The 25,122-nt window shown below is 35.1% G+C and overlaps 11 protein-coding genes and 8 pseudogenes across 19 annotated transcripts, besides 2 other annotated features; 8 read left to right on the top strand and 11 right to left on the bottom strand.

Moving 5' to 3' along the window:
* The first annotated feature begins 1,489 nt into the window (after positions 1-1,489).
* Positions 1,490-1,576: a terminal%2Cinverted (terminal inverted repeat of Maverick-3 transposon ID:TVAGG3_1044470).
* Positions 1,490-25,122: part of a mobile genetic element that runs on past the window's edge.
* Positions 3,386-4,074, top strand: TVAGG3_1044480 (annotated as a pseudogene). The gene has a single exon. A coding segment is annotated over exon 1 (689 nt).
* Positions 5,285-5,881, top strand: TVAGG3_1044490 (annotated as a pseudogene). Its single transcript has one exon. A coding segment is annotated over exon 1 (597 nt).
* Positions 6,382-6,886, top strand: TVAGG3_1044500 (annotated as a pseudogene). Its single transcript has one exon. A coding segment is annotated over exon 1 (505 nt).
* Positions 7,808-8,597, top strand: TVAGG3_1044510 (annotated as a pseudogene). Its single transcript has one exon. A coding segment is annotated over exon 1 (790 nt).
* Positions 8,627-9,862, top strand: TVAGG3_1044520 (uncharacterized protein; the record flags this gene model as incomplete). Its single annotated transcript, XM_051255642.1, has 1 exon — positions 8,627-9,862. One exon carries the CDS (start codon positions 8,627-8,629, stop codon positions 9,860-9,862), a length of 1,236 nt encoding a protein of 411 aa, XP_051081216.1.
* TVAGG3_1044530 (uncharacterized protein) lies at positions 9,899-10,318 on the top strand (the record flags this gene model as incomplete). Its single annotated transcript, XM_051255643.1, has 1 exon — positions 9,899-10,318. The coding sequence occupies one exon, from the start codon at positions 9,899-9,901 to the stop codon at positions 10,316-10,318; it is 420 nt and encodes a 139-aa protein (XP_051081217.1).
* On the bottom strand, positions 10,335-10,781 carry TVAGG3_1044540 (uncharacterized protein; the record flags this gene model as incomplete). Its single annotated transcript, XM_051255644.1, has 1 exon — positions 10,335-10,781. The coding sequence occupies one exon, from the start codon at positions 10,779-10,781 to the stop codon at positions 10,335-10,337; it is 447 nt and encodes a 148-aa protein (XP_051081218.1).
* TVAGG3_1044550 (protein of unknown function, DUF4106 family) lies at positions 10,818-11,452 on the top strand (the record flags this gene model as incomplete). The annotated part of the gene is made up of 1 exon (XM_051255645.1): positions 10,818-11,452. A coding segment is annotated over one exon (635 nt), but the record flags the coding sequence as incomplete, so codon positions are not given.
* Positions 12,089-12,669, bottom strand: TVAGG3_1044560 (KilA, N-terminal/APSES-type HTH, DNA-binding family; the record flags this gene model as incomplete). Its single annotated transcript, XM_051255646.1, has 1 exon — positions 12,089-12,669. A coding segment is annotated over one exon (581 nt), but the record flags the coding sequence as incomplete, so codon positions are not given.
* TVAGG3_1044570 lies at positions 14,912-15,639 on the bottom strand (annotated as a pseudogene). The gene has a single exon. A coding segment is annotated over exon 1 (728 nt).
* On the bottom strand, positions 17,058-17,694 carry TVAGG3_1044580 (annotated as a pseudogene). Its single transcript has one exon. A coding segment is annotated over exon 1 (637 nt).
* Positions 18,218-19,147, bottom strand: TVAGG3_1044590 (DNA/RNA polymerases family; the record flags this gene model as incomplete). Its single annotated transcript, XM_051255647.1, has 1 exon — positions 18,218-19,147. A coding segment is annotated over one exon (930 nt), but the record flags the coding sequence as incomplete, so codon positions are not given.
* Positions 19,453-19,979, bottom strand: TVAGG3_1044600 (annotated as a pseudogene). Its single transcript has one exon. A coding segment is annotated over exon 1 (527 nt).
* Positions 20,025-20,608, bottom strand: TVAGG3_1044610 (annotated as a pseudogene). The gene has a single exon. A coding segment is annotated over exon 1 (584 nt).
* TVAGG3_1044620 (uncharacterized protein) lies at positions 20,628-20,780 on the bottom strand (the record flags this gene model as incomplete). The annotated part of the gene is made up of 1 exon (XM_051255648.1): positions 20,628-20,780. The coding sequence occupies one exon, from the start codon at positions 20,778-20,780 to the stop codon at positions 20,628-20,630; it is 153 nt and encodes a 50-aa protein (XP_051081222.1).
* Positions 20,800-21,201, bottom strand: TVAGG3_1044630 (uncharacterized protein; the record flags this gene model as incomplete). The annotated part of the gene is made up of 1 exon (XM_051255649.1): positions 20,800-21,201. One exon carries the CDS (start codon positions 21,199-21,201, stop codon positions 20,800-20,802), a length of 402 nt encoding a protein of 133 aa, XP_051081223.1.
* On the top strand, positions 23,591-24,439 carry TVAGG3_1044640 (uncharacterized protein; the record flags this gene model as incomplete). Its single annotated transcript, XM_001584295.1, has 1 exon — positions 23,591-24,439. The coding sequence occupies one exon, from the start codon at positions 23,591-23,593 to the stop codon at positions 24,437-24,439; it is 849 nt and encodes a 282-aa protein (XP_001584345.1).
* Positions 24,444-24,686, bottom strand: TVAGG3_1044650 (serine threonine-protein phosphatase family; the record flags this gene model as incomplete). The annotated part of the gene is made up of 1 exon (XM_001584296.1): positions 24,444-24,686. The coding sequence occupies one exon, from the start codon at positions 24,684-24,686 to the stop codon at positions 24,444-24,446; it is 243 nt and encodes an 80-aa protein (XP_001584346.1).
* TVAGG3_1044660 (uncharacterized protein) lies at positions 24,705-25,067 on the bottom strand (the record flags this gene model as incomplete). Its single annotated transcript, XM_001584297.1, has 1 exon — positions 24,705-25,067. The coding sequence occupies one exon, from the start codon at positions 25,065-25,067 to the stop codon at positions 24,705-24,707; it is 363 nt and encodes a 120-aa protein (XP_001584347.1).

Here is a 25,122-nt window from a genome sequence, read left to right on the forward strand (position 1 = left end):
TATCTCTCAAACACTCTTGCATCTCTCAGACACTGTTAAATTTCATAGACACTGTTGCATCTGTCAGACACTGTTGCATCTCATAGACACTGTTGCATCTATAAGTCACTGTTGCATCTATCACTTACTTTTGCTTCTGTTAGATACTATTGTATCTCTCAAACACTGTTGCATCTATAAGTCACTGTTGCATCTATCACTTACTTTTGCTTCTGTTAGATACTATTGTATCTCATAGACACTGTTGCATCTCATAGACACTGATGCATCTCATAGACACTGTTGCATCTTTCAGACACTGTTGCATCTCATAGACACTGTTGCATCTCATAGACACTGTTGCATCTCATAGACACTGTTGCATCTCATAGACACTGTTGCATCTGTCAGACACTGTTAAATTTCATAGACACTGTTGCATCTCATAGACACTGTTGCATCTCATAGACACTGTTGCATCTCATAGACACTGTTGCATCTGTCAGACACTGTTGCATCTTTCAGACACTGTTGCATCTCATAGACACTGTTGCATTTGTCAGACACTGTTGCATCTTTCAGACACTGTTAAATTTCATAGACACTGTTGCATCTGTCAGACACTGTTGCATCTCATAGACACTGTTGCATCTCATAGACACTGTTGCATCTGTCAGACACTGTTGCATCTCATAGACACTGTTGCATCTCATAGACACTGTTGCATCTGTCAGACACTGTTGCTTCTGTTAGATACTATTGTATCTCTCAGACACTCTTGCATCTCTCAGACACTATGCCATCTCATTAACACTGTTGCATCTTTCATTGACTTTTTTATCTCTCAGGAAATATTTTATCTCTATAATATTTTTTATATCTCCCAAACTTTTACATCTTTCTGATTAATTTTTTTATCCTTTTTCATTCTGTTCTGTATATCGAATCTTTATATAACAAATAATTAAATAGTTTCTCATATTTATTAACTATTTTTATAAACAATAATCATACACATTTTATTCATATAAATATTTTTTTCACAAACCATTTTTCCTCTTCCTTCTTACAACAAAATCCGGATCTCTTTCCTTGTCTTTATTATCAAAAACTTCTTCGATGATTTTTGAAATCATGTCTTTGTTTTGCTGATATTCATCTGATTCTTCCGGAAGATATGCATTACTTAATGCCAAATCTATCACTTCTGGATGTGTTTTTCTTAATGATGATATATAATGAATTGCCTGAATTGTATCATAATCGATGTTCATCCAAGATTAAACATGAAACTTGTTGCCTTGTCAATTGACGGAAGATTTAAAATGCGTTGAACAAGACTTTTAACTCCTATATCTGGAGTTACTTGTTCTTCATACAAGTAAATTTCGTTCTCAACTTTGGTTGTAAATGTTTTCCGAGCCGAAATTTTGCATTGTTCATTTTTCCGATCACCCTTTCCTATCGGATTGTCTTCATCATCATAAACTAGAATATTCTTCGAACTATTAAAAAAAAAAAAAAAAAAAAAGGTAGTGGGACCTCCAGGCACTTCGTGCCCTCTAGCCCTGAAGATGTTTAGTATAAAATGAAGTTTAGTATAAATGAAGTTTTTTGGGTATTGGGGGCTTCCCGGGCGCGTTGCGCCCTCTAGCCCATAAAAATTTTTGGTAGAGCACTCAAAATAGTATAACTTTGTCCGGACAAGTAAGGGTCTATCGTCGCTACAGGAAAAGTTACGGGCGTTCCAAGGAAGTATACTTTGAGAGACTCTTTAGAAACTTTAGACGTTTTACATAACCATCCATGCTTTTACTTTACATCCGATAAAAGTGGTTTGGAAACCGTTATGAGATGGTTAGAGGACATACATGACTATGAGTTTAGATATGACAAGATAGAATATGAGAGAGGTCCTATAAACCGGAGAAAGTGTCATATAAACATCTGTCAAAAACCGCTTTTTAACTTCACTTAAAATGCCACGTAAGCTACGTAAGAATATACGTAAGAGGAAGAGAGCATTGAAACATCCAATAGTAAAACTGGCACCACAACAACAGTTGCAACAACAAATAATGAATGACCCCACTATGTTGCAACAAATGTCAAGCAATCCTATGCTTTTAAACCGAGTTCTTGGTGCACAGAGTGGAGGTTTAAGAGCGGCACTTTAGCGAAAATGGCAGGCTATGGTGGAGCTGCAGACGGAACAGCCTATAACCCTCAAAGTCAAATGAATTTGAGTTCACTCAAAAATCAAATATCAGATGTCAAAAAGTCAAACATAGACATACAGAAGCAAATAAGTGAAAACGAAAAGAAACTAGAATATGACAGAACACACAAAGAAACTCAATGAGTTAAACGTAGAGAAAAAGAAGAAAGAAGAACAACTGAAAGAACTAAGTACAGAGGGAATATGCGAAAAAAGTGTCAGAAAAGCAGAAGTAGCAAAAATGGAACAAGATGTTGTAAATTTGAAAAACCATACTACTCAATATAAAGTACTGAAAGATGAAGAGATAAAACAAAAAGCCTGAAGACATATATGGATAGCGATGAGTATAAAAAAGAAGTTGAAGCAAATGTAAAGGCAGAAAAACTTTTACAGTTGCAAAACCAAACCGTACAGTATGAAAACTTAGCACAAGAAAGTAAAAATAACGACGCAGCCATGCAAAAGGCAATGAAAAGCGCAGAATATATAAAAGCTAACAATGACTGGTTAGATGCCCAAGCCAACGCCAAAGCAGCCCAACTTATAGGGTCAATAAGGACAAAAATACAAGCGGATGAAGACAGTTAAATGAAGCTTTAACAAATGCTGACTTTAAGAACGCCTTCGAAGCTCTTCATAGTAAGGTGAAACAAGTGAACGACTTCTCATCTGGAAAGAAAACTGAAGTCTGAAGGTTCGACAAAGAGTTAAAAGAAGTAGCACAAAATATGACGAAAATAACAGATGCAGCAACGAGACAGGCAGTTCAAAGTGCCTATACGCCGTTAGAGCAACTGTTGTGGAAAGTCAAGAAAAAGAGTTACAACAGACCAAAACAGACCTGTAAATGCTTTCTTAAAAACGAAAAGTCAGGTAGGACATTATGCTGCAGATGGAACATATGTTGCCAGCTGGTGGAACTTATATACCACCAAACCCTCCAAAGAAGCACCTGCACCAGGACTACCTAAAACATTTACATCGTCACATGGACACAGACACAAGCATGCACCAAAACCAACACAACAACCAAACAGTTCAAAATCCAGCACAACAACAACAACCAGCACAACCACTCCACAACCAGCACAGCAACCAACAGTTCAAAACCCTGCACAACAACAACCACAAACAGAGCAAGGACATAAAAGAAGTAGAGAACAAGGAAACCAAGATTTCTTAAAAATGCTTAAAGAAGACTATGGTTACCCAGATACTCTTGACTTTAGTGACAGATATAAAGAAGCTATTAGAAAGTTCAAGGAAGGAAATACTGACCCGAACCTATTTAGCTTTATGGCTCAGCACCAAATGGGATATAATTTCAAACCTGGAAAATACAAGCTCGCTAAGGGATATGATTTAATAGCATATCATCCAAATGACATGACTGAATTTACTCCGAGATATTTGGTGTCAGAGCTAAATGACAATTCAACTCTCTTCATGAAACGCGTAAAAAATAGAGACGGAACGAAAGAAGAAAGGTTTATGAGTCCGGATGACTTAGATAGGGAACTTTTTAAAAACGGTCTCGGAATATATGAAATGCCAGCAGATGAGGTACAAGAAACTCCACAGGAAGAAGTTCAGATACAACCAGACATGGAAGAAATAGTTCAGCAACAACAGCTAGAAGAGCCTGAAGGAAACGAACAAGTCCCTCCTTTGGAAACTAACTTCACAGAACTAGATGAAGATTTGGAACAGCCGAAAAATCTTGACCCTCAACAAGACTATGAGGTGAATATGGAATCTTTCCAAGAGTCTAAGAAAAATTCGGCTGACAGAGTAGAAAATATCGAAAAATGTTCACCGCATACAAAAGACTCCAACATCAGATGAAAATATTCAGCATAGAATGGAAGTACTGAAAGAAAATGTACGCAAATACAATAACCCTTTTTACTTACGACCATATAACGTTCAATCTTTGGCTGAACTCGGTGAAAATAAAAGGTTAAATTTCAACAAAACATATAGAAATGAAACATTGTTTAAAGTTCATTCAGAACCTAGCCAATATGGAAACAAACCTACTTTTGTTTCTGCAGACTATGGAACTACAATGAGATGGGGTCATAAAGCTAACCCGGATAGGTGGTTCATAAACTTACAACCACAATTCCAAGAAGTTGTAGACGCAATGGAAGTGAATGGTGAACCAGATATAGCTGGTATTTTCAGCGCGGCTTTAATGCCATTGAAAGATATGAAACATGCAGATATTTTGGACCAGTATGAAATGAACATGGCTGATGGAAATATAACACCTGACGTTCTAGAAATTTATCTCAAAGAACTACACAGAACCATAAGATGGTATATTTGGTGAAGAGTTTAGAAAGAAAGTTAGGGATAGAGAAGGAAGAGAACCTATTGTACATGACCTTGCAAACGAAAGTTTACAAAATGTCATAAAAACTTACTTTGCAGACAATGAACTGAGAAGGGATGAATATTTAAGAAAACTCAAATGGACAGTACCAAATGAAATGTTAGTATTGAAAAAACATGTTCCTTGACAAAATAAAACCAACTACAGAAATAAATGACGCAAGCCTGAAACGTTGGGTAAAAGCTTTCCCATTCACAAAAGATATTGTTGGTAACATGGAAAGAAAACCAGAATGGCTACAAAAACATATATTTGGAAACGAGCTTATTCCATATGGACAAGCTCTGTTTGAAGAGCTTGAACCGGAAACTCAGGAAAGAGTCATGCAAACAATACGCGAAGACTCAAATACAAACTATGACAAAATCTTTCTAGGATATAGGTTACCTGAGATGGGCGACCAGAGCCCAAAGGCAAAAAGGACATGGGAAGTTTACAACATACTAGGTGAACATGAGGCAAAGATGCAACAACTTGAAGCAGAGGGCAAGTTACCAAAAGCGACACCAAAGAAGAAGAGTAGAACAAAGTGAAAATAGTGAAGAAGTAACTTCATCTAGTGAAAGTAGTGGCAATGAAGGAAAAAGAAGAGTTAAAAACTCAGTCAGGAAGAAAGTAAAGCTTGGTCCGAGTGGGTTCTATTATGACACATAAATCCAACTATTCTATATTTTTACCCATATGAAATGTACGCCGCTCAGAATATAACGCCAACAGTTTTGGATGCCATGAACGGAAATGTTTCCGAATGGTATAACGAATGCGACAATGCCATTAGAAGGTCAGAAAATAGTTCCTGGAACTTACGAATATACAACTGCTGTTTCTTATGGAAATGTAGGTGAGTTTGGAGAAGGTTCTTCAACAACAGTAGATATTGCTTGCGACAGGTTTCATATTATTTCTATTGACAACTCATTCTTATACGTGGAACAAGACATTGAAATAAAACCTTCTGCCAAGTTGTCTGACAAGAAAGGTTGCAATGGAATTTTCTATGTCGGATACCAATATGCTCCAGAAGTTTTCATGGGATATAAGATATATTCTAACTCTGACTTAGTTCAAACAGTAAATGGGCAAACTATGAATGGTTCGCTTTGAGAAACTCAGTACAACCACAAGCTAGAGAACAAACAGACCATATGCAACTATTGAGAAAATAAGAGACTTGACCCTAACGTTCCAGGAGTTTATGTTAACCTTTCTGGTTCAGATGGAAATGCTGTCACTAAAGTAAAAATGAAACTTAGAGTTCCTTTGTCATCTTTCCTCATCTTCAGGTTTTTAAGATACTTGCCAAACTGGGCAGGAAAAATTTCTATCGAACTTACTCCAAGCAAAAATAACTTAGTCATTGCACCAACACAAGACCCATTCACTCTTACTGTAGCTGGAACTGGTGGAGCCAAGTTCTGTGACTTTTGCAAAGACAAAGTTGACTTAGACTTTGGTTTCTCAAACTTCAACACTGAAGTAAACTATTATTTCAATGCTGCTGGAACTGCTTGGGACCCAGTTAAGTTCACATGCGAAAAATTTGAATGCAAGAGAATAGAAAGCAGACTTGCAGTCTATATGTTGGACCCAGATATTTCAAATGCTTTAGCTGCCAAATATATTGCAGTTCCACTTATGTTCCCTATACACCAAATATCTGTCAAAGACTTTGCAGGTGAAGTTGGAAACCAAAGTGCTGACCCAGGTGCAAGAACAGATATTGCCTTAACAACTGCAATGAAACATGCAGATACTATGTTTGTACTGTTCAGACGAACTATAAATGACTATTCTTGTTTCTACAACCCGGTATTAAATATCATATAAACATAGATGGCAAATATTATCCAAGAGAAGAATATTCTACAGTTGAGGATATGAGGTCATACAACTTGACATTAGATGCTATGAACTTTAACAACAACTTCACAACAACCATTAACCCTGAAATGCAAAGTTCTATTATGCCATATGTGAAAGTATGGACTCATACAGGAGGTCAAAAAACTCAATATACAAATGGAGACCGTTCAAACTTTTGGCTTGGCATTCCATTTGCTGACTCAGAAGACTTTATGGGTGGTATTTCAACTGTTGGTACAGTTCAAATACAATATACTGGTGACAGAGACGGTCCAGATGAATTGAAAGCAAAGAAGTTTACAAAACCAATAGCACTTTTCACGGAAGATGCTCTTTTGAAGATTCGTTCGATGAAACCTGCTGGGGCTCCTCAGATTGGCATAACGACAGCTTCCATCGAGCAGATTTTGGCAGCAGGTCAGTAAGTTGTTCTTGAACTGACTTCTCTCCGTCAAATATTGACAGTACGCCAGTTTTGACATAATATTGTATTATAAACTTTCCTTTAGAAATATCGGTCAGTTTTGTTGTTATATTTTTGTCTGCTTCAAGAACTTTCACCATTTCGGTTATACCAACTTTCTTTGCTTTATGAAAATATTTTGGTTCAGCAAAGACTGCTATTCTATAACATTTTCCATTGTTTGTATAAAGAACTATTCTGTCAATGTATTTGTATTGTTTGTGTGTGTAAACTTTGTTTTTGCTTCAATTCGAAGAGATACTCGAATACGTCCATCTTTTTATTCTAAGTAAAATGTCATTTCCGAAAAATAGAAGCGTAAGTGTTTCAAAAGGTTTAATGGCGGTGGCAGATGTGAAGTTAAATTCACCAACTCAAACAAACAGTCAAAGTGTTATTGTCAATGTCAAAGACAGAGATGTTGAAGTGGGGAAAACCATACGAGGACGAAGATGGTATAACAATAGTTCCTGTAAAAGAACAACAACAACATACCCTGAAGTTAGCAGAGACTTAAGTTCTGTTGCAGATATTCGAAACGACTACCAACAACTGAAAGACAAACTTCAAACTCAGGAGAAGATTTGTCAAGCTTTAGGTATAATGTTAAACTTGGTCGAACACAACCCTGTAAAAGTGAACTCATATGTCATTGCACCTCATGAAGTTTTGAAAGAACTATTGAAACTTTTGACAGAGGCAGACGATATAAACATCAAAGAAATAGAACCCGACGTTAGTTGCTGTGGTGTTTCATATAATGTCATTGACAAGATATACGTTATGAAAGGAGGTGAAACGTTGAACTTAAAATATAGTTTCCCAGACGTTATAAAAATATTTGACGACCACAACATTTCATTAAAATTTATTTGCTAAGTAAATGGCAGAAGACACAATGGTTTATACTATTACGACTAAAAACCCTGAGTCATATAATTCTATAACAACAAACTTACAAAGTCCTCAAGGACGATATTGTAAACTAACTTTAAACACAATGACGACTAAAGCCTGTTTTGCTCTTTTGACACCAGAAGATTTTATTGTTGTGAATGGTAAAAAATACTCCTATGAAGATACTTACTCAGATATACCACCAACAGGTTTTGTTGACTTATTTAATACTTTAAGTACGGGTGTAAAATGTGCTGCAACTAGAGCAGGTTTCATTATGTTTGGATGTCCGACTGAGTTTACTATAAACAATATGAGCTATAATACAAAAACTTATATCTGGTTTTTACTACCAACAATTTCCTATAACAGGAAAAGGTGTCATACAAGGAATGTCTGTTCCATTGACTTTAAGTACACCTATTTTATATATTGTTTCAAACTTAGGTTCAAAGTGTTATTCGAATGTCGACAGAAACTACTATGACCAAAAGATACTTATGCGTATAAATAACACATTCTCTGCTGGTTTGCCTATTGTTCATTCGAATGCAGAGTTTTCAGCTTTAGTAAACTCAAACACTTTAGCAAACATAAACTTAACCTTAGTTGACGCAAACTTTGTTCCTGTAAAACTTTTATGTCCTATGTATTTGTCAATGACGGCAGAAAGTTTCGAATTGGAAGATGCAACTGGTGAAAGTATTGTATTACAAGAACAACTTCAACAACAAATAGCTCAAGAACAACAAATGCAACAAATAGCTCAAGAATAAAAAAAATATTTTTTTTTATTTTTATAAAAATGTACAGAATAGATGTTTCAGATTTTTATGACTTCCAAACATTCAGAAATATGTGTCCATTTCGAGACTATAACAAAGCAGTCGAGAATTTGAAACGTTTAGTCATTTATGTTGACTCTGCCCCAGAATGTTATGTTATGAAAGAATGGGATGTAGTCTTTAACAAACCTAAAGCAACAATAGTTTCAGAACAAGAATGTAGACAGAAACTTAAGAAAATAAAAGTTGTACAAGTTGGCATGAAGATGTTAGATGCTTGGGATATCTTATTGTCAAAGTTAGAAGATTTTTCAGTTCGAGGTATAAAGTTCTATACACCTTCTCCAAACTTCTATTCTATCTTCACTGGATATAAATACGAACAAGTAGAATGGAAAGAAAATATTATAGAAGCTTGGTTAGACCATGTCAAAGAAATTATATGCAATGGAAACGAAAGAGTCTATGAGTATATCTTATGTTGGTTTGCAAACATCTTACAACATCCAAGTGCTAAAAATGAAACTGCTCTCATTATAATTGGAAAACAAGGAACAGGTAAGAACACTTTCTTTACAGATATCTTATGCAAACTGTTAGAGGGCTATTCGAATCCGAATATGACAAACTTAGAAAACATCTGCGGTAAATTTAACTCTTCAATAGAGAATATGAAACTTATAGTATGTAACGAACTTCAAAGTATAGATACAACAAAAGTTTTGAACTCAGATGCTTTGAAGAGTCTTATAACAGACAAAGTTGGAGTTGTTGAAAGAAAATATAAAGACCAAAGAGTTTGTGAAAATGTTGCAAACTTCGTTATGGTTTCAAACAATGCTGTTCCGATGAAGTTAGAAAGTTCTGACAGAAGATATGTAGTTGTCAGAACGTCAGATTCTCATATGCAAGATACAGAATATTTTGACGCTTTGTCAGAAACTTTGACATCTGACTTTTACAACCACTTGTTCTCATATTTCATGACATTAGATATTTCTAAGTTCAATCCAAGACAAATTCCACATACCGAAGAGAGACAAACATTGTTAGAAGCAAACAAGAGTGTATATGAACTGTTCATAGATGAAACTGACTTTGTGTCATTAGATGAAAGGTCATTGTACGATTCGTATAAACAATATTGTCAAGAATATGGTTATATGACAGCGTCTAAACGAACATTCTTGGCAAATGTCAAAAGTCTTTTAGACGTACAGAATGGTGTATATACAAAGAAAAATTTTTCTGAGTAAATTTTAAAAAAAAATATTTTTTATCCGATAGAAAAGATGACGAAATTCATCTCAGTAAACAAGTACATGACAGAAGTCAAAGAAGAACTAGACCCATTCACATATTTGAATGTTTACTTCTACCATTTTGAAAAGTCTTCATTCAGCAAAGTTTGGAACATCGAACCAGTTAAGTTTGCTATTGTGACTAAAAATGGTGCGAAATTTGAAGACTTAGACATAGAAGGTTTGTTAGCAGTCAAAGAAAGTTTTGACAGAAGGTTCTCAAACCTTAAAGAAGGCAAAGCATACAAACTTGTTATACCTTATGAACCAAAGAAAGCAGACGACTATGAATATTATGAGTCTAAAGTTGTAGAAGTTCAAGGTAAATTGGGTAAAAAGATTTTAGAGTCTAAGCCAGTGTTTGCTCCTAAAGAGGAAGAGAACATTGACATTGACCCAGAAATGTTCTAAAAATAAAATTTTATTTTTACATGTCAAATTTCTTCTTCTCTGGCTCTGGTTCTTTCTTCTCTTCTTCTACTTTCTTTTCTTTCTTTTCTCTCTTCTTCTTTTCTGGTGGAGTTATGTCAAACTTCTCAGAACCATATTTTTGTAAAAGTTCTTTGTCCTTTAATAGCTCTTCTATTCTGTTTTCTATTTCATCTTCAAGAACAGCGCATGTGTCTTCTTTGCATTCTAAGAAGTTTTGTTGGACTTCATCTCTCCAAGAGGCGTCATCTCTGTCAACAAGTCTGTCATTGACAAATTTTAAGACTGCTCTGCTTAATGTTTTATGGTTCTTGTCATATTCCCAGAAACAGAACTTTAGAACAAATTCACCTTTCTTGTTTACACTATGTAAGATTTTATGGTCGACAGATGTTTTGCTGTCGAAAAGTTTATCTCGAATATAGATAGCGAAATCGCTAGACATTTTCTAAAAGATAAAAATTTTAATTTTTCTAAAAATATGTTAGAAAAAAAGTTTGCTGACATTGACAAAAAATTTGAGAATGTTTTAAATAAGAACAAGAGGAAGTTGGAAAATGCTCAGATAAAACCCATACATGACAAGTTCTTATTTGCTCAGAATGGTATAACAGGTCTAATTGCACCACCTGGGTCGGGTAAGACTTTCACTTATCTTAAAATGGCTGCACAACAACAAGAACTAGATGAGAAGAACCCATTCTATGAGTTAGTTGTCATTTGTAGTACTTCTGGTCAATTTGACCAAACCGTCAATTCGTTCAAAGATATTATAAAGAAGTCTAAGTTAGTATGTATAAAAGACTCTGAGTTGTTAGATTGGATAAAGAAGTACCAAAGAAGGGTTTTGAAGTACAATGCTATAAATGAGTATATAAATTCGAAGTTTAAAGACCCAAATGAGGAAATGCAGAGAATATTAGAGAAGAAACACTTCAGAAACAAACAGAAAGAGATAGAATACATTTCGAAGAAATTGCAATCTTACGATTGGAAGACATACCCTCATAGATGTCTTCTTATCTTAGATGACTTTGCTTCTCATCCTTTGTTAAAGAATAGAGAACAAGACATGTGTCGAATTCTTAAGAAGCTCAGACACTTTAACATCTCTGTTGTCATTTGTGTACAGACAGCAAAGAGTTTAAGTAAGGATGTAAAGAGAATACTTACTGACATTGTACTTTTCCCCGGATTGTCCGAAGACGATTTCATGGAACTTATGAAAGAGTCCATGGCAGGTAAGTTTGACAGACATGAACTATGGGAGAAGTACAAAGTCATACAAGACCCTCATACTTCTTTCAGAATTCATATCTACGCAAACAAAGTTCAAATTGTAAAAGGTCAAGCGTAAAAAATGTAAGTGTTTGGTCTTAGTCTGTTGTGGTGCTGGGGCTGTCGGTTCTTCTGGCTTTGGAAGACATTCAGGAAGAGGAACGTCAGTCATCCGTTTGTGTCCTGTCGGAAGGAAAATTTTTTCCAGTTGTCGGGAAAATTTTTTCCTGTCGGAAGGAAAAATTTTTTCTGTCGTTCGACCAAAAAGTTCTCAATTTTCGAAAATTTGAATGGTTTACGGACGGACAACAGGAAAATTTTTTCCAGTTGTCGGGAAATTTTTTTCCAGTTGTCGGGAAATTTTTTCCCTGTCGGATGGAAGGACTCGGAATGCCAGAAGGATTTGACAAGACAATTTACCTTATAGAGCTACCTGAGCCATCTGAAGTCAAGCTTGAAAAATAAATGGTTCATTTACTCTTTTTGAAGTTGTCAAAATACTCTGTTATTTTTTCTTTCAGTAGCGGCAAATCTTCTTTGAAGGTAAGTATTGTACAACCTTTAATATCATAGTGTGTTTGAGGTAACGTATCTTGAACTATTTGTTTCACATCATCATTTGGTGTCATTGAAATCGGTAAGTTTTCGCGATAGAACCAATTTCTGTCAGATTTGTAAATCTTAGCAAGGTCGTAAAAGCTTTTGTTGTTTCTTCTGACTAAATGCAACATAACCATATCTCTGTCTTCTTCATTTTCCATCTCTTCAGTATAAATCATATACTTATAGTTCTTTTCCTTTCCTTTTGGTACCGAACGTGGTATTCTTTTCTGAATGTTTTTGTCTTTTGCTTCAAGCTTGTTCTCTAGCTCTTCACGTTCTTGTCTATGAATTTCGTCAAGAAGTCTGTAAATATACCAAGCATAACGAGGCGAAGCCCACATTGCAACAGCATTTACAAGAAGTCTATGTACATACCAGCCTCTCAAACCATTTGGCAAATTTTCACGATTTTCATAGAGTTTTGGCGACTGGGTTTTTTTACCTACTCGCTGTTCTTCACTGTTTTCATAGAGTTTTGGCGACTGGGGTTTTTTACCTACTCGCTGTTCTTCACTGTTTTCAGAAAAAAGTCTGTCTCGCTGTGCTTCGCTCAAAAGTTCAATAGTGCTTTGGTTCCTAAACCAGTCTTTAGGAAGCTTAGTATCTGGAGCATAACATGCTGTCAAAATACTTTGCATTTGGTACATATCGTCTTTGACCGAACGAATGAGACGGAGTTGTTTGTTAAACTGAACCCACTCGTATTCTTCATTTATGGCTTCATGAACGATAGCAGTTGTTGTGTTCTCTGTTGTTGTCATATCTGTCTTTACATACAAAATAAAAAAATATTTTATAAAAAATTAGCGTTATTTCCTGACTTTCACAAAAGACCAAAAATAAACGCTTTACATGTATTTTTCAGCAACTTCGTCAAATAATTTTATAGCTTTACCTATCTCATCTACTTCAAACGTTTCTTTACCTTTCGTGGGAGCACCATACATTTTCTCAAAAACTTCAAGCAGTTCTGTTTCAGCAGCTCTCATATCGTTAACAAACACAACCTTGACTCTATTGACTATACTGTCATATCTTTGAGTTATATTATGATTTCTTCCTATCTTATATCTCTTTGTATTGAAGTCCTTCGGTTTCTGAACGATGTAAAGTAAGCCTTCACTGCAACGTTCCGTATCGAATGAACCATATGTTATGAAGTTATATCCAACAACTGGGTCTAACCATAACAAAACTATTGGTATAAGACTTTTGTCGATGCGATATGCTCTTGTTCCATGAAATGCTACTGATATCATAAGCTCAGGATTTCTTGTCAAAATTTTCTGAGTTGAAGCAATTCCAACCCAGTCGTGTGTTTTCTTTCCAGATGGAGATATAATGTCTGACAAAGAATATTTCTTGTATTTCTTTGAGTATCTTACGTTTAAATCACCTATTCTAACCAATTTGGTGTCATTGTCTATCTTTCTAACTGTTTCAAACTCAGTGTTTGTCATTTTTCTGTCTTTACATACAAGATAAAAAATATTTTTTTAAAAAAACTAACGTTATTTTTTTTATTTTGTATAAAAGATATGATTTCAGGGATTTTTTTGACGAAGTGTCAAAGTTCTCTTCGTAAAAAAATAACAGTTATATAATGAAATTTGGTCATTTTTTTACGATTTCAGGGATTTTTTTGACGAAGTGTCAAAGTTCTCTTCGTAAAAAAATAACAGTTATATAATGAAATTTGGTCATTTTTTCACGATTTCAGGGATTTTTTTGACGAAGTGTCAAAGTTCTCTTCGTAAAAAAATAACAGTTATATAATGAAATTTGGTCATTTTTTTACGATTTTCGTACGGAATCTCGACCCGCGGTTTTCTTCGGGTCGCAAACATATGAGGAAATTCATGAAATTTGGTCATTTTTTTACGATTTCAGGGATTTTTTTGACGAAGTGTCAAAGTTCTCTTCGTAAAAAAAATACAGTTATATCATGAAATTTGGTCATTTTTTCACGATTTCAGGGATTTTTTTGACGAAGTGTCAAAGTTCTCTTCGTAAAAAAATAACAGTTATATAATGAAATTTGGTCATTTTTTTACGATTTTCGTACGGAATCTCTACCCTCGGTTTTCCTCGGGTAGCAAACATATGAGGAAATTCATGAAATTTGGTCATTTTTTTCAGCAAAAATATATTTTAGGGTAGATGGTTTTTAGGTGTCACCAGGTCACTCGGTCACTCGGTCAACTAACATCCTTTTTGAAAATGGTGACAACATGACATTTTGACAACAACACAGGAAATGAACTTCATCGTATATGTTTTGTCATGATTTCATCGTAATGAGCGTAAATCAGACAAAAATATATTTTATGTTAGCATGTTAGATCTAACACGTTTTCTAACCACTTTTCTAACCTCTTTTCTCACCTCTTGAATTTTGTATAAAAGATATGATTTCAGGGATTTTTTTTACGAAGTGTCAAAGTTCTCTTCGTCACTCATAACAGTTATATAATGAAATTTGGTCATTTTTTTCAGCAAAAATATATTTTATGTTAGCATGTTAGATCTAACACGTTTTCTCACCTCTTTTCTACCCCATATGTCCTTACTGAAAAAGTATGTGTTCCATATGCCATTTTACTCAGAATTTTATACAGAATTCAGCAAAAATATATTTTATGTTAGCATGTTAGATCTAACACGTTTTCTAACCACTTTTTCTAACATAACTATTTACAAGCGTTTTACATTGGTATATGTTGCGATGGTTCATGACTTTAAACAGTTTTGTAGCTTCTATTTCTTCACGAAGGATATCAAAAGTTTTCACAATATTGAATGTATCTTTATATTTCTTCTTGACATCTGAAAGAAGGAAATCGTCAGCAGTTGGATAGTTTTTGTTCAGAAATGTCAACATGTCCATTTTATCTTCTGCTGGTTCTCTGCTTCTTTCTTTAATCAGCATAGTCGTTTCGCATACGTTCTATCTCTTTGACGGAGTAGTTATATTTCCTCATTGCTGCTTTACATTTTGAACATTGTGGGTTCATTTTAGCATTGTACATTGAAATTTGACCTGCTAGAACAACTAAGGCGTCAATGGTTTTCTTTAACTCAAAAGTTGCTGGTTTTATTTGTTCGTTCCATACTTTACCTCTTCTATCTTTATCTCTTATCTGCCATACACATTTTGCAACTAACGAAACAAAGTTGTCGTAGGTCTTAAATTCTTCAGATTTATATATGTCAATGATGTTCTAATATACCATATCGCAGTCTTTGTCCATGACTTTGTGGTTGCAATGAAATCCAAGAAACTCATAGTTAACCTTACGTATGAACTTCTTTATTTCTACCGAGTCAGTTGCTTTGACTTCTATTTCTTCAAATTCTGGAATAGTGAGCTTTTGTTGTTGTATTTCAGGAAGTTTAGGTAGATGGTCAATAATATCCTGCATTTCATAAAGATATTGTTCATTTGTTTCATCTTTTGCAGTGCAATCTAAATCTCCTTGGAGAAGTTCTTGCTTTATCTTCTGGATTTCTGTTTCGAAAGTATATGAAGAAGGAATGAAGCTTTTCATTTCTACTAACATAGATGTTGGGTTCATGACTAAAGAGTTTGGTGAAGTTGTTGCTAACATGTTCTTACAATAAAAATAAAAAATATTTTTTTAAAAAAACTAACTTTATTTTTTATGTTTTTTGTGAAAGTGTCAAAACTCATGAATTTCGAGAGTTTTCTACGATGGTAGAAATGAGGTTAGAAAAGTGGTTAGAAAACGTGTTAGATCTAACATGCTAACATAAAATATATTTTTATTTTTTCTATCTTAAGGAAAACACACAAAACTCATGAATTTCGAGAGTTTTCTACGATGGTAGAAATGAGGTTAGAAATGAGGTTAGAAAACGTGTTAGATCTAACATGCTAACATAAAATATATTTTTATTTTTTCTATCTTAAGGAAAACACACAAAACTCATGAATTTCGAGAGTTTTCTACGATGGTAGAAATGAGGTTAGAAATGAGGTTAGAAAACGTGTTAGATCTAACATGCTAACATAAAATATATTTTTATTTTTTCTATCTTAAGGAAACACACAAAACTCATGAATTTCGAGAGTTTTCTACGATGGTAGAAATGAGGTTAGAAATGAGGTTAGAAATGAGGTTAGAAAACGTGTTAGATCTAACATGCTAACATAAAATATATTTTTGGTTCATTTACACTCGTTACGATGAAGAAGTCTTGACATTTTCCCGACTGTTGTCAAAATGTCATGTTGTCTCATTTTTTAAAGGATGTTAAATGACCGAGTGACCGAGTGACCCCTTCAGTAAACATCTCATTTTAACTCACTTTTTTTCTATCTTAAGGAAATTCATGAAAATTCAACGGGTGAAAAAACAGGTGAAAAAACAGGTTAGATCTCACCTCTTCACCTAAAATATATTTTTGCTGAAAAATGACCAAATTTCATGAGTTTTGGTTGAAAGAATACGGTGGAGCCAAAAGTGGCTCGACCTCAAAACAAGCATTTTGTGAAGAATATAGCAACCGCCGGAATTCCGGCGGTTGGTTTTTATACAAAATTCAACGGGTGAGAAAAGAGGTGAGAAAAGAGGTGAGATCTAACATGCTAACATAAACTCACTTTTTCAGCACTTTTCCGTAGTTGTATATGAAAGACAATTCGAGATAAAAGTCATAGTACAATGGTATTATATGTTGCACACCATTTGTTGTGAACCAAACTTGAAAGTCAGAGAAACTGTTACTAGGTGGTTCGTAGAATTTAGAAGCAAAGTCATAAAAGTCCTTACCGATACATAGAAAACTATTGTTGCTTGAACTGAAACTTGCATGGCACATAACATTTTGAGGGTCAAACACGTTTCTATAAACTGTCAAATCTGCTGGTGGAAGTATAAATTTAAATGGACCATCGGTGGTAATGGTTCGTTCTGGTTTAGTAACCGAAGAAATTGTGCCCAAGAACGTTTGTCTACTTTCCAAAATAAAAACTCTGTATCTCTTGGAGGGTTAATTTCGATCTTTTGAAATGAAACGGTGGAGTTCATCTTGTCATATTCTAGTTTCAGATAGTATGTTCCATTTAGTAAAGAGTCGTATTTTTCTTGAAATTCCCAATAGTATTTGTTCATTTGAGTTTGAAAGTCATTTAGAGTTTTCTCAAGACTTTCGTCTGAACGAACTGTAAAGATTCTCATTTCGTCAAATTTGTCTATTAGACCATCAGAACCTTTATACTGCCCATGAAAATATACTGCGAACATAAACGCGTTAGTTCTATTTGAAAACAAAACTCTTCTAAATCCTATTGCCTTTGCATCTGAAGGACTTTGAAGCCAACGAACTGGATAGTCAAACCTGTATGCTCGGGATGAAATTTCTTCATCTGAAATAGTCCTACCAGCATTTGTATAGATATAGTCTAACGGTTTTGTATCTGCTACTTTTGTTCTTTGTTTTTCAACCTGAAGCATTTAATATATGTAAAAATATATTGTTTTAAAATGGTATGCCATTTCATATTTCTCATCTAACAAACAAGTTTCCCAACGGTCTTCTCCAACAAACTCAGCGTACAGTTCAAATAAAATTTAAAAAATGTCACTTTTTTGAAAAACGTTTTTATTTCATGCAATGTTTTATTTCTGTGCCGTCTTCAAGTATGCCCCAGTACTTACGCTTGGAGAGGGCATGAACTTCGGTGAAAATTTTGTCCAATTTGAATTGACCCATCTTCTCACCGACCATGCCCATTTCAATGAGTTTGTTGTATCCTTCTTCGTTCGTCATGAGTGCGTCAATGTTCTCATAGTAAACCTTGACTTTGGATTTTACTTCGGAGAAGAATTTGTTGTAGTTGTCAAGGACTGCCTTTGCGAACTGAGGGTAAGACCAATGTTCGACAATAGGTTTTAATGTGGTTACTAAGCCACTTTGACCTTGAGTGAATTCGTACTTCAAAACAAAAGGAGAAAACCTTTCAACAAAGTTGTCGACCTTCTCATAATGTTTACTCTTCATCTCTTGAGGTTTCTTAATGGAATATCCCCATGTCGAATTCATAAGCAATTTGAGTGTCATTGCAAGTTTGGGGTTTGAAGCTTTCCTAATATCATACAGTTGTTGTATGACTTTTCCAACTGTATAGTTCCTTCCCGGGAACTCACCATCTTCGTTTGGAATTCCAGTCGGAATATATTGGACAAACCTCATGTATGCAGCGTTAAGGTCGACATTGTATATCTTTTCGTTTGAGTCGAACTTGTCGCAACCAATTGGTCCAGTTTGTGGAAATTCAAGTGAGTCTCTTATCTTCTGAGAAACTTCTCCTGTTATCTCATAAACATCGTCGAAGCAACCTGTTTCATATAAAACCTTCTGACCTAACTCAGATGCTCTCCAATACAATTTGACGTCAATTGGATGTCTCAATGGAAGTTTGTTTATAGCATCTTGAAGTTCTTGCAACCTCATTGGAAGTTCTTCTGGTTCAGGTTGGTATCCGAACAATCCAACTCCTTGTGGAACTGTGTACTTCTTTTGTACTAGAACTTTGTCTGGAACAACTTTTGGTCTTGCTAACAATGAAAAGTTTGTTTCGTCTTTTGGTACAAAAGTTTCTGTCAGCTTGTCATCTGGAATTGGTTCCAACAAACCTTTCTCGAAAAGAATGTTTACAGCTCTGACAATGTTGCACTTGCCTTTTCCGAACAATGGGTTTGTAAGACTTTCGTTCAACATGAAGTGGTTGTGGACAATTACAATCTTCAACCATGGTAAGTCTTTGTCAACAACATAGTCGTCATGTGAAGAACCTTTAGCTGTAGGTATGTTGACTCGGATATTGACATTTGCCAACGGTGCAATTTTTGCCAATTGACCTCTGAGAATGTACCTTGTCTTCACACATGACTCAAGATACTTCATTTTCTCATCTGTAACAAGACCAGAGTTCCTGAGACATGTAAGAATGCAAGGTTCATTGACAATTGTTTCAATTGAATTGTAAATTCCATACCTTGTCAAGTCAATGTCAGACTTATTTCTGAAGGGGAAGTATCCAGCATGTTGTCTGACTGCTTGAGGTTAGGTTGGTACCATTCGAACTTGACACTTGCAATTCCTTCAATTGCATTCAAAATGTCTGAGTCGGAGTCAACCATTTGTTCTCTCTTTGTAGTCTTGAAAGCGTCAAGAAGCATTGCAGCTGTTGTGACATTGCCATATGCATAGTAAATGTGACCATCCAAATCTGTTATGGTCAATCTGAGATTGTGTCCTTTCTTATTTCCGTCTTGTATGGCAGCAAGTACACCCATGAAGCCTTCTTTGTTCTTTCCTTCGTCAAAGTTTACTGTAAAGGTTCGACCAGAAGTAATTTGACTTCTAACTTCACGGTACTTCTCATATGCATATCTTGTTCTTTTCATGGGAGCATGTGCGTCTTCACCTTTTCCTTTTTCCTTCTCAAAGGATGCAATTGTTCGTCATGTTTCCAGTAGAATCTGGCAAAGCCGTCGTGTCCTTCAACTTGAGGTTCACTAACATCGAAAGGCATGTCCATAAGACGTTCTTCTTCTAACCTCTCTAGTCTGTTTGGATAATTGGCACGTGCTGTTTCCAAATCCATTTCGTAGCGAAGACCAGACAATTTGTCATAGACTTTTATGGGTCTTCCCTTCCTATATTTAAACTTCTTCGAAACTCTCCAACCATATCTTTGTAACTCTGCTTTTATTCTAGCAGATTTTCTATCCATTCTATATGGGGGCATTTTTATAAAAATAAAAAAATATTTTTTTCTTTACTTTACATAACCGCCTGCTGCCATAAGTCTTTGACGCCAACCCATACCAGCTAATGAAGGTTGACTTGGTTTAGTTTCCAAACTAAACTTTGTTTTGGTTTATCTTCAGTTTTTGGTTTTTCTTCTTCTATCGGTTTTTCGTCACTTTTCGGTTCCTCTGACTTTACTTCACTTGCAGGAACAGTTGTGTCGTCAACATCTTCATAAATATCATATGCCATTTGTTTTTGTTTTCCTTTCAACTTTTTGTGTTTGTTGTAAAGTTTAGAATATTTCGACTCTAAGTCAATGAGATGTTCTATAATGAACTGTTGGTCAGTGAAGTAAACTTTTCCATCTGTTGTCTCGAAAGCTCCTTCAGACTTCAATATTTTATTTGTGAGAGTCTGTTTCTTTTTTGAGATACTTGCCGTTCCATTTTTATGAAAAGTGACTTTATAGTTAGAGTTTGTATTTCCAGACCTGGCACTTTCTATTATTGAATTTTTCTCTTCATCTGTAAGTTCTTTGACGGGTTTTGACAATGGTTCTGAACTTTTTGTTTGTGGTGTCAAATCTACCGTTTCAACTTCTTCGGTCATTTCATCTCAGTAAAAAATTTTAGTTTGGTTTGTTTTCAACTGGTTGTTGAGGTTTTTTAAGTCGGTCTAAAACTTCCTGAGGTATAGGAAGAACTTGACAAACACGTTGTGTAACTGCTGGAAGCCGACAAATCCATCTTGAACCCATTTGTCTCAATGCTGTATTGTTCATTTCATCTCAGTAAAAAATTTTACATTCCCCAAGTTTGAGGTGGTTGAGGTTGGTTATTGTTTACCCACTGTTGTGCATGGTTATATCCTCTGTTAAAGAATCTTTCACCTTGGTCCATATAGTGTCCTGCTTGGTTATAGTAGTCATTTGCTTTGTTATAATAGTTTCCTGCTTGTCTTCCTACATTGTCCATCCATCCTTGAACTTTTCCTCTTGTTTCAGGATTTGGAATAAGATTTGTTGCATCTCGTGCTACATCCCAACCTTTCTGTACAGTTTGTATAATAGGTTGTGCTTTCTCTTTAAGTATACCTAATGTACTCAAAATCTTCCTTCCAACTCCAAATACACCTCTGGCTATTGTTCCCACTGCGGGCAAAAATCTGGATGCAACTCCTGCTAATGCGCCAAATAAACCCATTTCTTATGGGTTAAAAAATGACGAATTCAAACAAGGACCCCTATGTTTCTAAAGCGACAAAGAAAGCACTCATGATAAAAATCTTTAGTTCAACACCAAATGCTTGGTTTATGGATATCTTGGAAAACATTCCGAGAGTTAGAACAGATGGACCACCATACTGGCTAATATTTGTCGGTCAAAACACAAGATACTGTGAAGCCATACCATTATGGTCCAAAAATATTTTAGATGTGAAAACTGCTTTGACAATATTCGTTGACAAATACCATCCAACAAAACTGACATCTGACTGTGAAAGTTCTTTCAAATCAGATGATGTAAAAAACTATCTGCGTTCAAAAAATGTAAACCAATATTTCATTGTCGACCAAAACCATTCTGCTCTTGGTGTCATTGACGGTTGTATAAAAATGTTAAGAGACTTAAACCAACCACAAGGTGGTGAAGCAAATGAAATGTCATATGACGACAAGTATAGACACTTCTCCATGGCAAAGATGAGACAAGTTTTAAATATTTACAATAGCCGTAAACAAAAAGGTTTGGGAAACCACTCCCCCGAAGAAATGAAAAACAACCCCGACTTAGAGAAAGACTATATATTTAATAATTTAGTCAAAAGAGACAAACAAGAAAGAATGCCGGGCTTCAAACTTCAGAAAGGTGACAAAGTAAAAATAGAAATACCTAAACGCGACCCATATGAAAATACTATTGACTATGACAACAATGGGAACCCGACAGGTACTCACGTTCGTGTTCGTAAAAATAGAAGAAAGTATACAAGAGAATATTATGAAGTTTTAGGCAAACATGGCAAAATGTACACACTGCAAGCAGAAGATAAAACTACTATTGTCAGACCTCGTTTCAAACTTGTCAAAGTTCAAGGTGGTATACTTTCAAAGACAGTTCCTAACAAATATAAGACAACTCCTGACGAATATGCTAAAGAAGTTGAAAATGACGACTAAGCAATTCTATACCATGCGTAAACTGTCATGTAAGGTGGCATGTAGTCTTTACTTTGTCCCGTTGTTTGCGTATACCCTGAAACGCGATGTGTATGGTTTCCTCCTCCCTCAGTGTTACTCCAGTAACAATTTATAGCAAACTTAACGTTGTCTTTAACATCATATCCTTTACCTTTTGTCATTGCTGACCAATCCCAATATCTATGCTTATGCCAACCTGCTTGAGATGTACTTAAATCTATGTAGTGACTGTGTGCAGGTAAATTTTCACCTGAAATCGTTTTACTTCCACCTGTTTCCTTTGAAGAGTTTGCACAATACAAAAACCTGTCGACTATTTGAGTCCAAGTTCCAAAACCAAGTACTACTTCTGGTCTGGTAGAGTTCATTGACGTATAAATAGAGCCTATAGGATATAATGTTTGAAGTATTTCTGTCTTTAATGTTTGAAGCTCTGTTTTGTCTGCTTTCTTCTCATATAAATCTTGAGCAGTGAATTTAACGTTATTTTCATCCTCCATGACATAAACATTTCTACATCTAATGTATTTCATCGTTGTTATGTTTTCATCCGATGTTAAACCTTGTGGAAAGTTAGGAGGTTTAAAATATAATACATCCCCATCAGGTTCTTCAACCGTTCCTGCAATATTTTCTATAGCAACAGTTGTAAAACTTGTATGTGTATGTCCAACGTCACTTTTCCTGTTTAAGGTTTCTTGTAAGTTTGTAATATTTGCAATGGTATGTGTATGTCCAACGTCACTTTTCCTGTTTAAGGTTTCTTGTAAGTTTGTAATATTTGCAATGGTATGTGTATGTCCAACGTCACTTTTCCTGTTTAAGGTTTCTTGTAAGTTTGTAATATTTGCAATGGTATGTGTATGTCCAACGTCACTTTTCCTGTTTAAGGTTTCTTGTAAGTTTGTAATATTTGCAATGGTATGTGTATGAGTCTTTTTAGAATATTCGTTTTCAGCTCTTGTCACTTCACTTGACATTTTATTGTCAACATATGTTTTGTCTGCTAGTTCAGGATGAGTATGTTCTTTTGTTGCATAAGCTTTGTCAGCTCTTTCTTCTTCTTTTGCTATTGCATCGTCTACATATGTTTTGTCTGCTTTGTTGTCAACATCTGCTTTCAAAAGAAGTTCATTTATAGGTTTCTCGTTTAAAGTTCCTTTTGTTGGATTTATACAGACAGTATTGTTCTTCTTGTCTTGAAACAGAAACTCATCTGTCATTGGGTTTAATGTCAGTTTTAAGTTTCCTTCTTTCAATGACTCAGATATCTTAGAATAGTTTGAAAAGTTTGTTGTGTTCTTATTTAGAGCTTGTATAATGAGTTGTCGGTTGTGTTGTATTTCTCTCATAGACGCTGTTTCATTTGACATTTTTATTATAGATAAAATATGCTTTCAATAGAAAAAGAAAATTCTAGAGTTGCTACAACTAAACCATTAGATGAACTTTTTACTAATGTCGGTCAAAAGTTTGAGACAGAGACCGTAAAGCATGAAGGCTATCGTTTTGACTACCCGTTAAGATGGTTAAGAGACCCATCCGTCACAAAAGCTATTGGCTTTCGTAGAATGAAGTTCATTTCAGAAGCCATACATGGTTTCCCATTTACAGTCGGTTTTGAAGTTCGATACTATAACAAAGAAAAACGTATGTATGAGAAATTTGAACAGGGAAAACTTTTACAAGTGAATTTGCTTGTAAACTTAGAAACAACTCTTCAAGCTTTTCAAGAAAAAATAAACGATATCTATATCGAATATGCAAAGCAGTATAACATTGACGAAGGAGAATACCATCTCGATATTATTTATGACAGGAAAAATGCAACTGTTAAAATCAATAGAATAGAAGACCTTGGAGAAAACGTTTATATTTCTACAAAATATAACAACTTGGCATGGTATAGATTTATGAGGATGTTAAATCAGCCTGCAGCATATCCAGTACACCCAGACTTTTATGAAGTCGAAAACCCTAATGGAACATATGAAAATGTTTTCGACCCAGCTGCTATTATTGTTCATGCTTCATTTTCTGGCGCCCAAAACTCTTTCTTATGCTTGGCAAATGACTTTTACGAAAAACCTACAAAGCTATATGAACCACCAAGTGGAAGTATTTCAGACTTTCAAGTATGGTTTACTACAGATGGAAGAAAAAGAATAATTTCATTATACCATGCGTTTTACTTAGAACTTAGTTTCATATACAACTACTATCGAACGGTAAAAATATAATTTTTTAATACGGTTGAGGTGTTGGATTTGGTTGCCAACTAGACTGTGGTGCAGGTTCAGGCTGTTGTATAACAGGAGCTTGTTCTTCTGGTTCAGGGTCTTTAGGTATAATACCAACAAACTGACCTACTCTTTTACCAATATTTTTGACTCCGTTCCAAATTCCTCTTCCTACGGTTTTTATTCCATTCCATATACCTCTTCCAACTCTTCTGAAGAAGTTTCCAATACTACTGAAGAAACCCATTTTACTATATGTAAAAATCTAATGTCCACCTAGTCTCTTACGTTTCCTGTTGAGTTCCATAGCATTCTTTAACTGGAGCTCATACATTCTGTTTCTCCTCTGGTAGAAAACATATTCTGGGTCAACTCCTGTGTTCGCGTCATCTGCATAAAGTTGTTTATATCCCACTTCAGGGTTTGTATAAAACTCTTTCCATCTCATATTTGCATACCATGGTGGCAAACCTAACGCAGCGTCATTTGACATGGCAGTTTGCATTTGTACATCTGTTGGCACTTGACCATAGTTTGCCATTGCAGTTTGTATTCTAACTTCATTTGGAATATTCTCTGGGTTTGGTTGTCCAGGTTGCTGTGCATTCGCTAAGTTCTGTGCGTCCATTTAATATTAGATAAAAATATCTCTTACGAGTACATATGCTGAACATTTGCAGGCA

This window comes from Trichomonas vaginalis, chromosome I (assembly GCF_026262505.1).
Source record: "Trichomonas vaginalis G3 chromosome I, whole genome shotgun sequence".
In the NCBI taxonomy this organism is placed as follows: Eukaryota; Parabasalia; order Trichomonadida; family Trichomonadidae; genus Trichomonas; species Trichomonas vaginalis.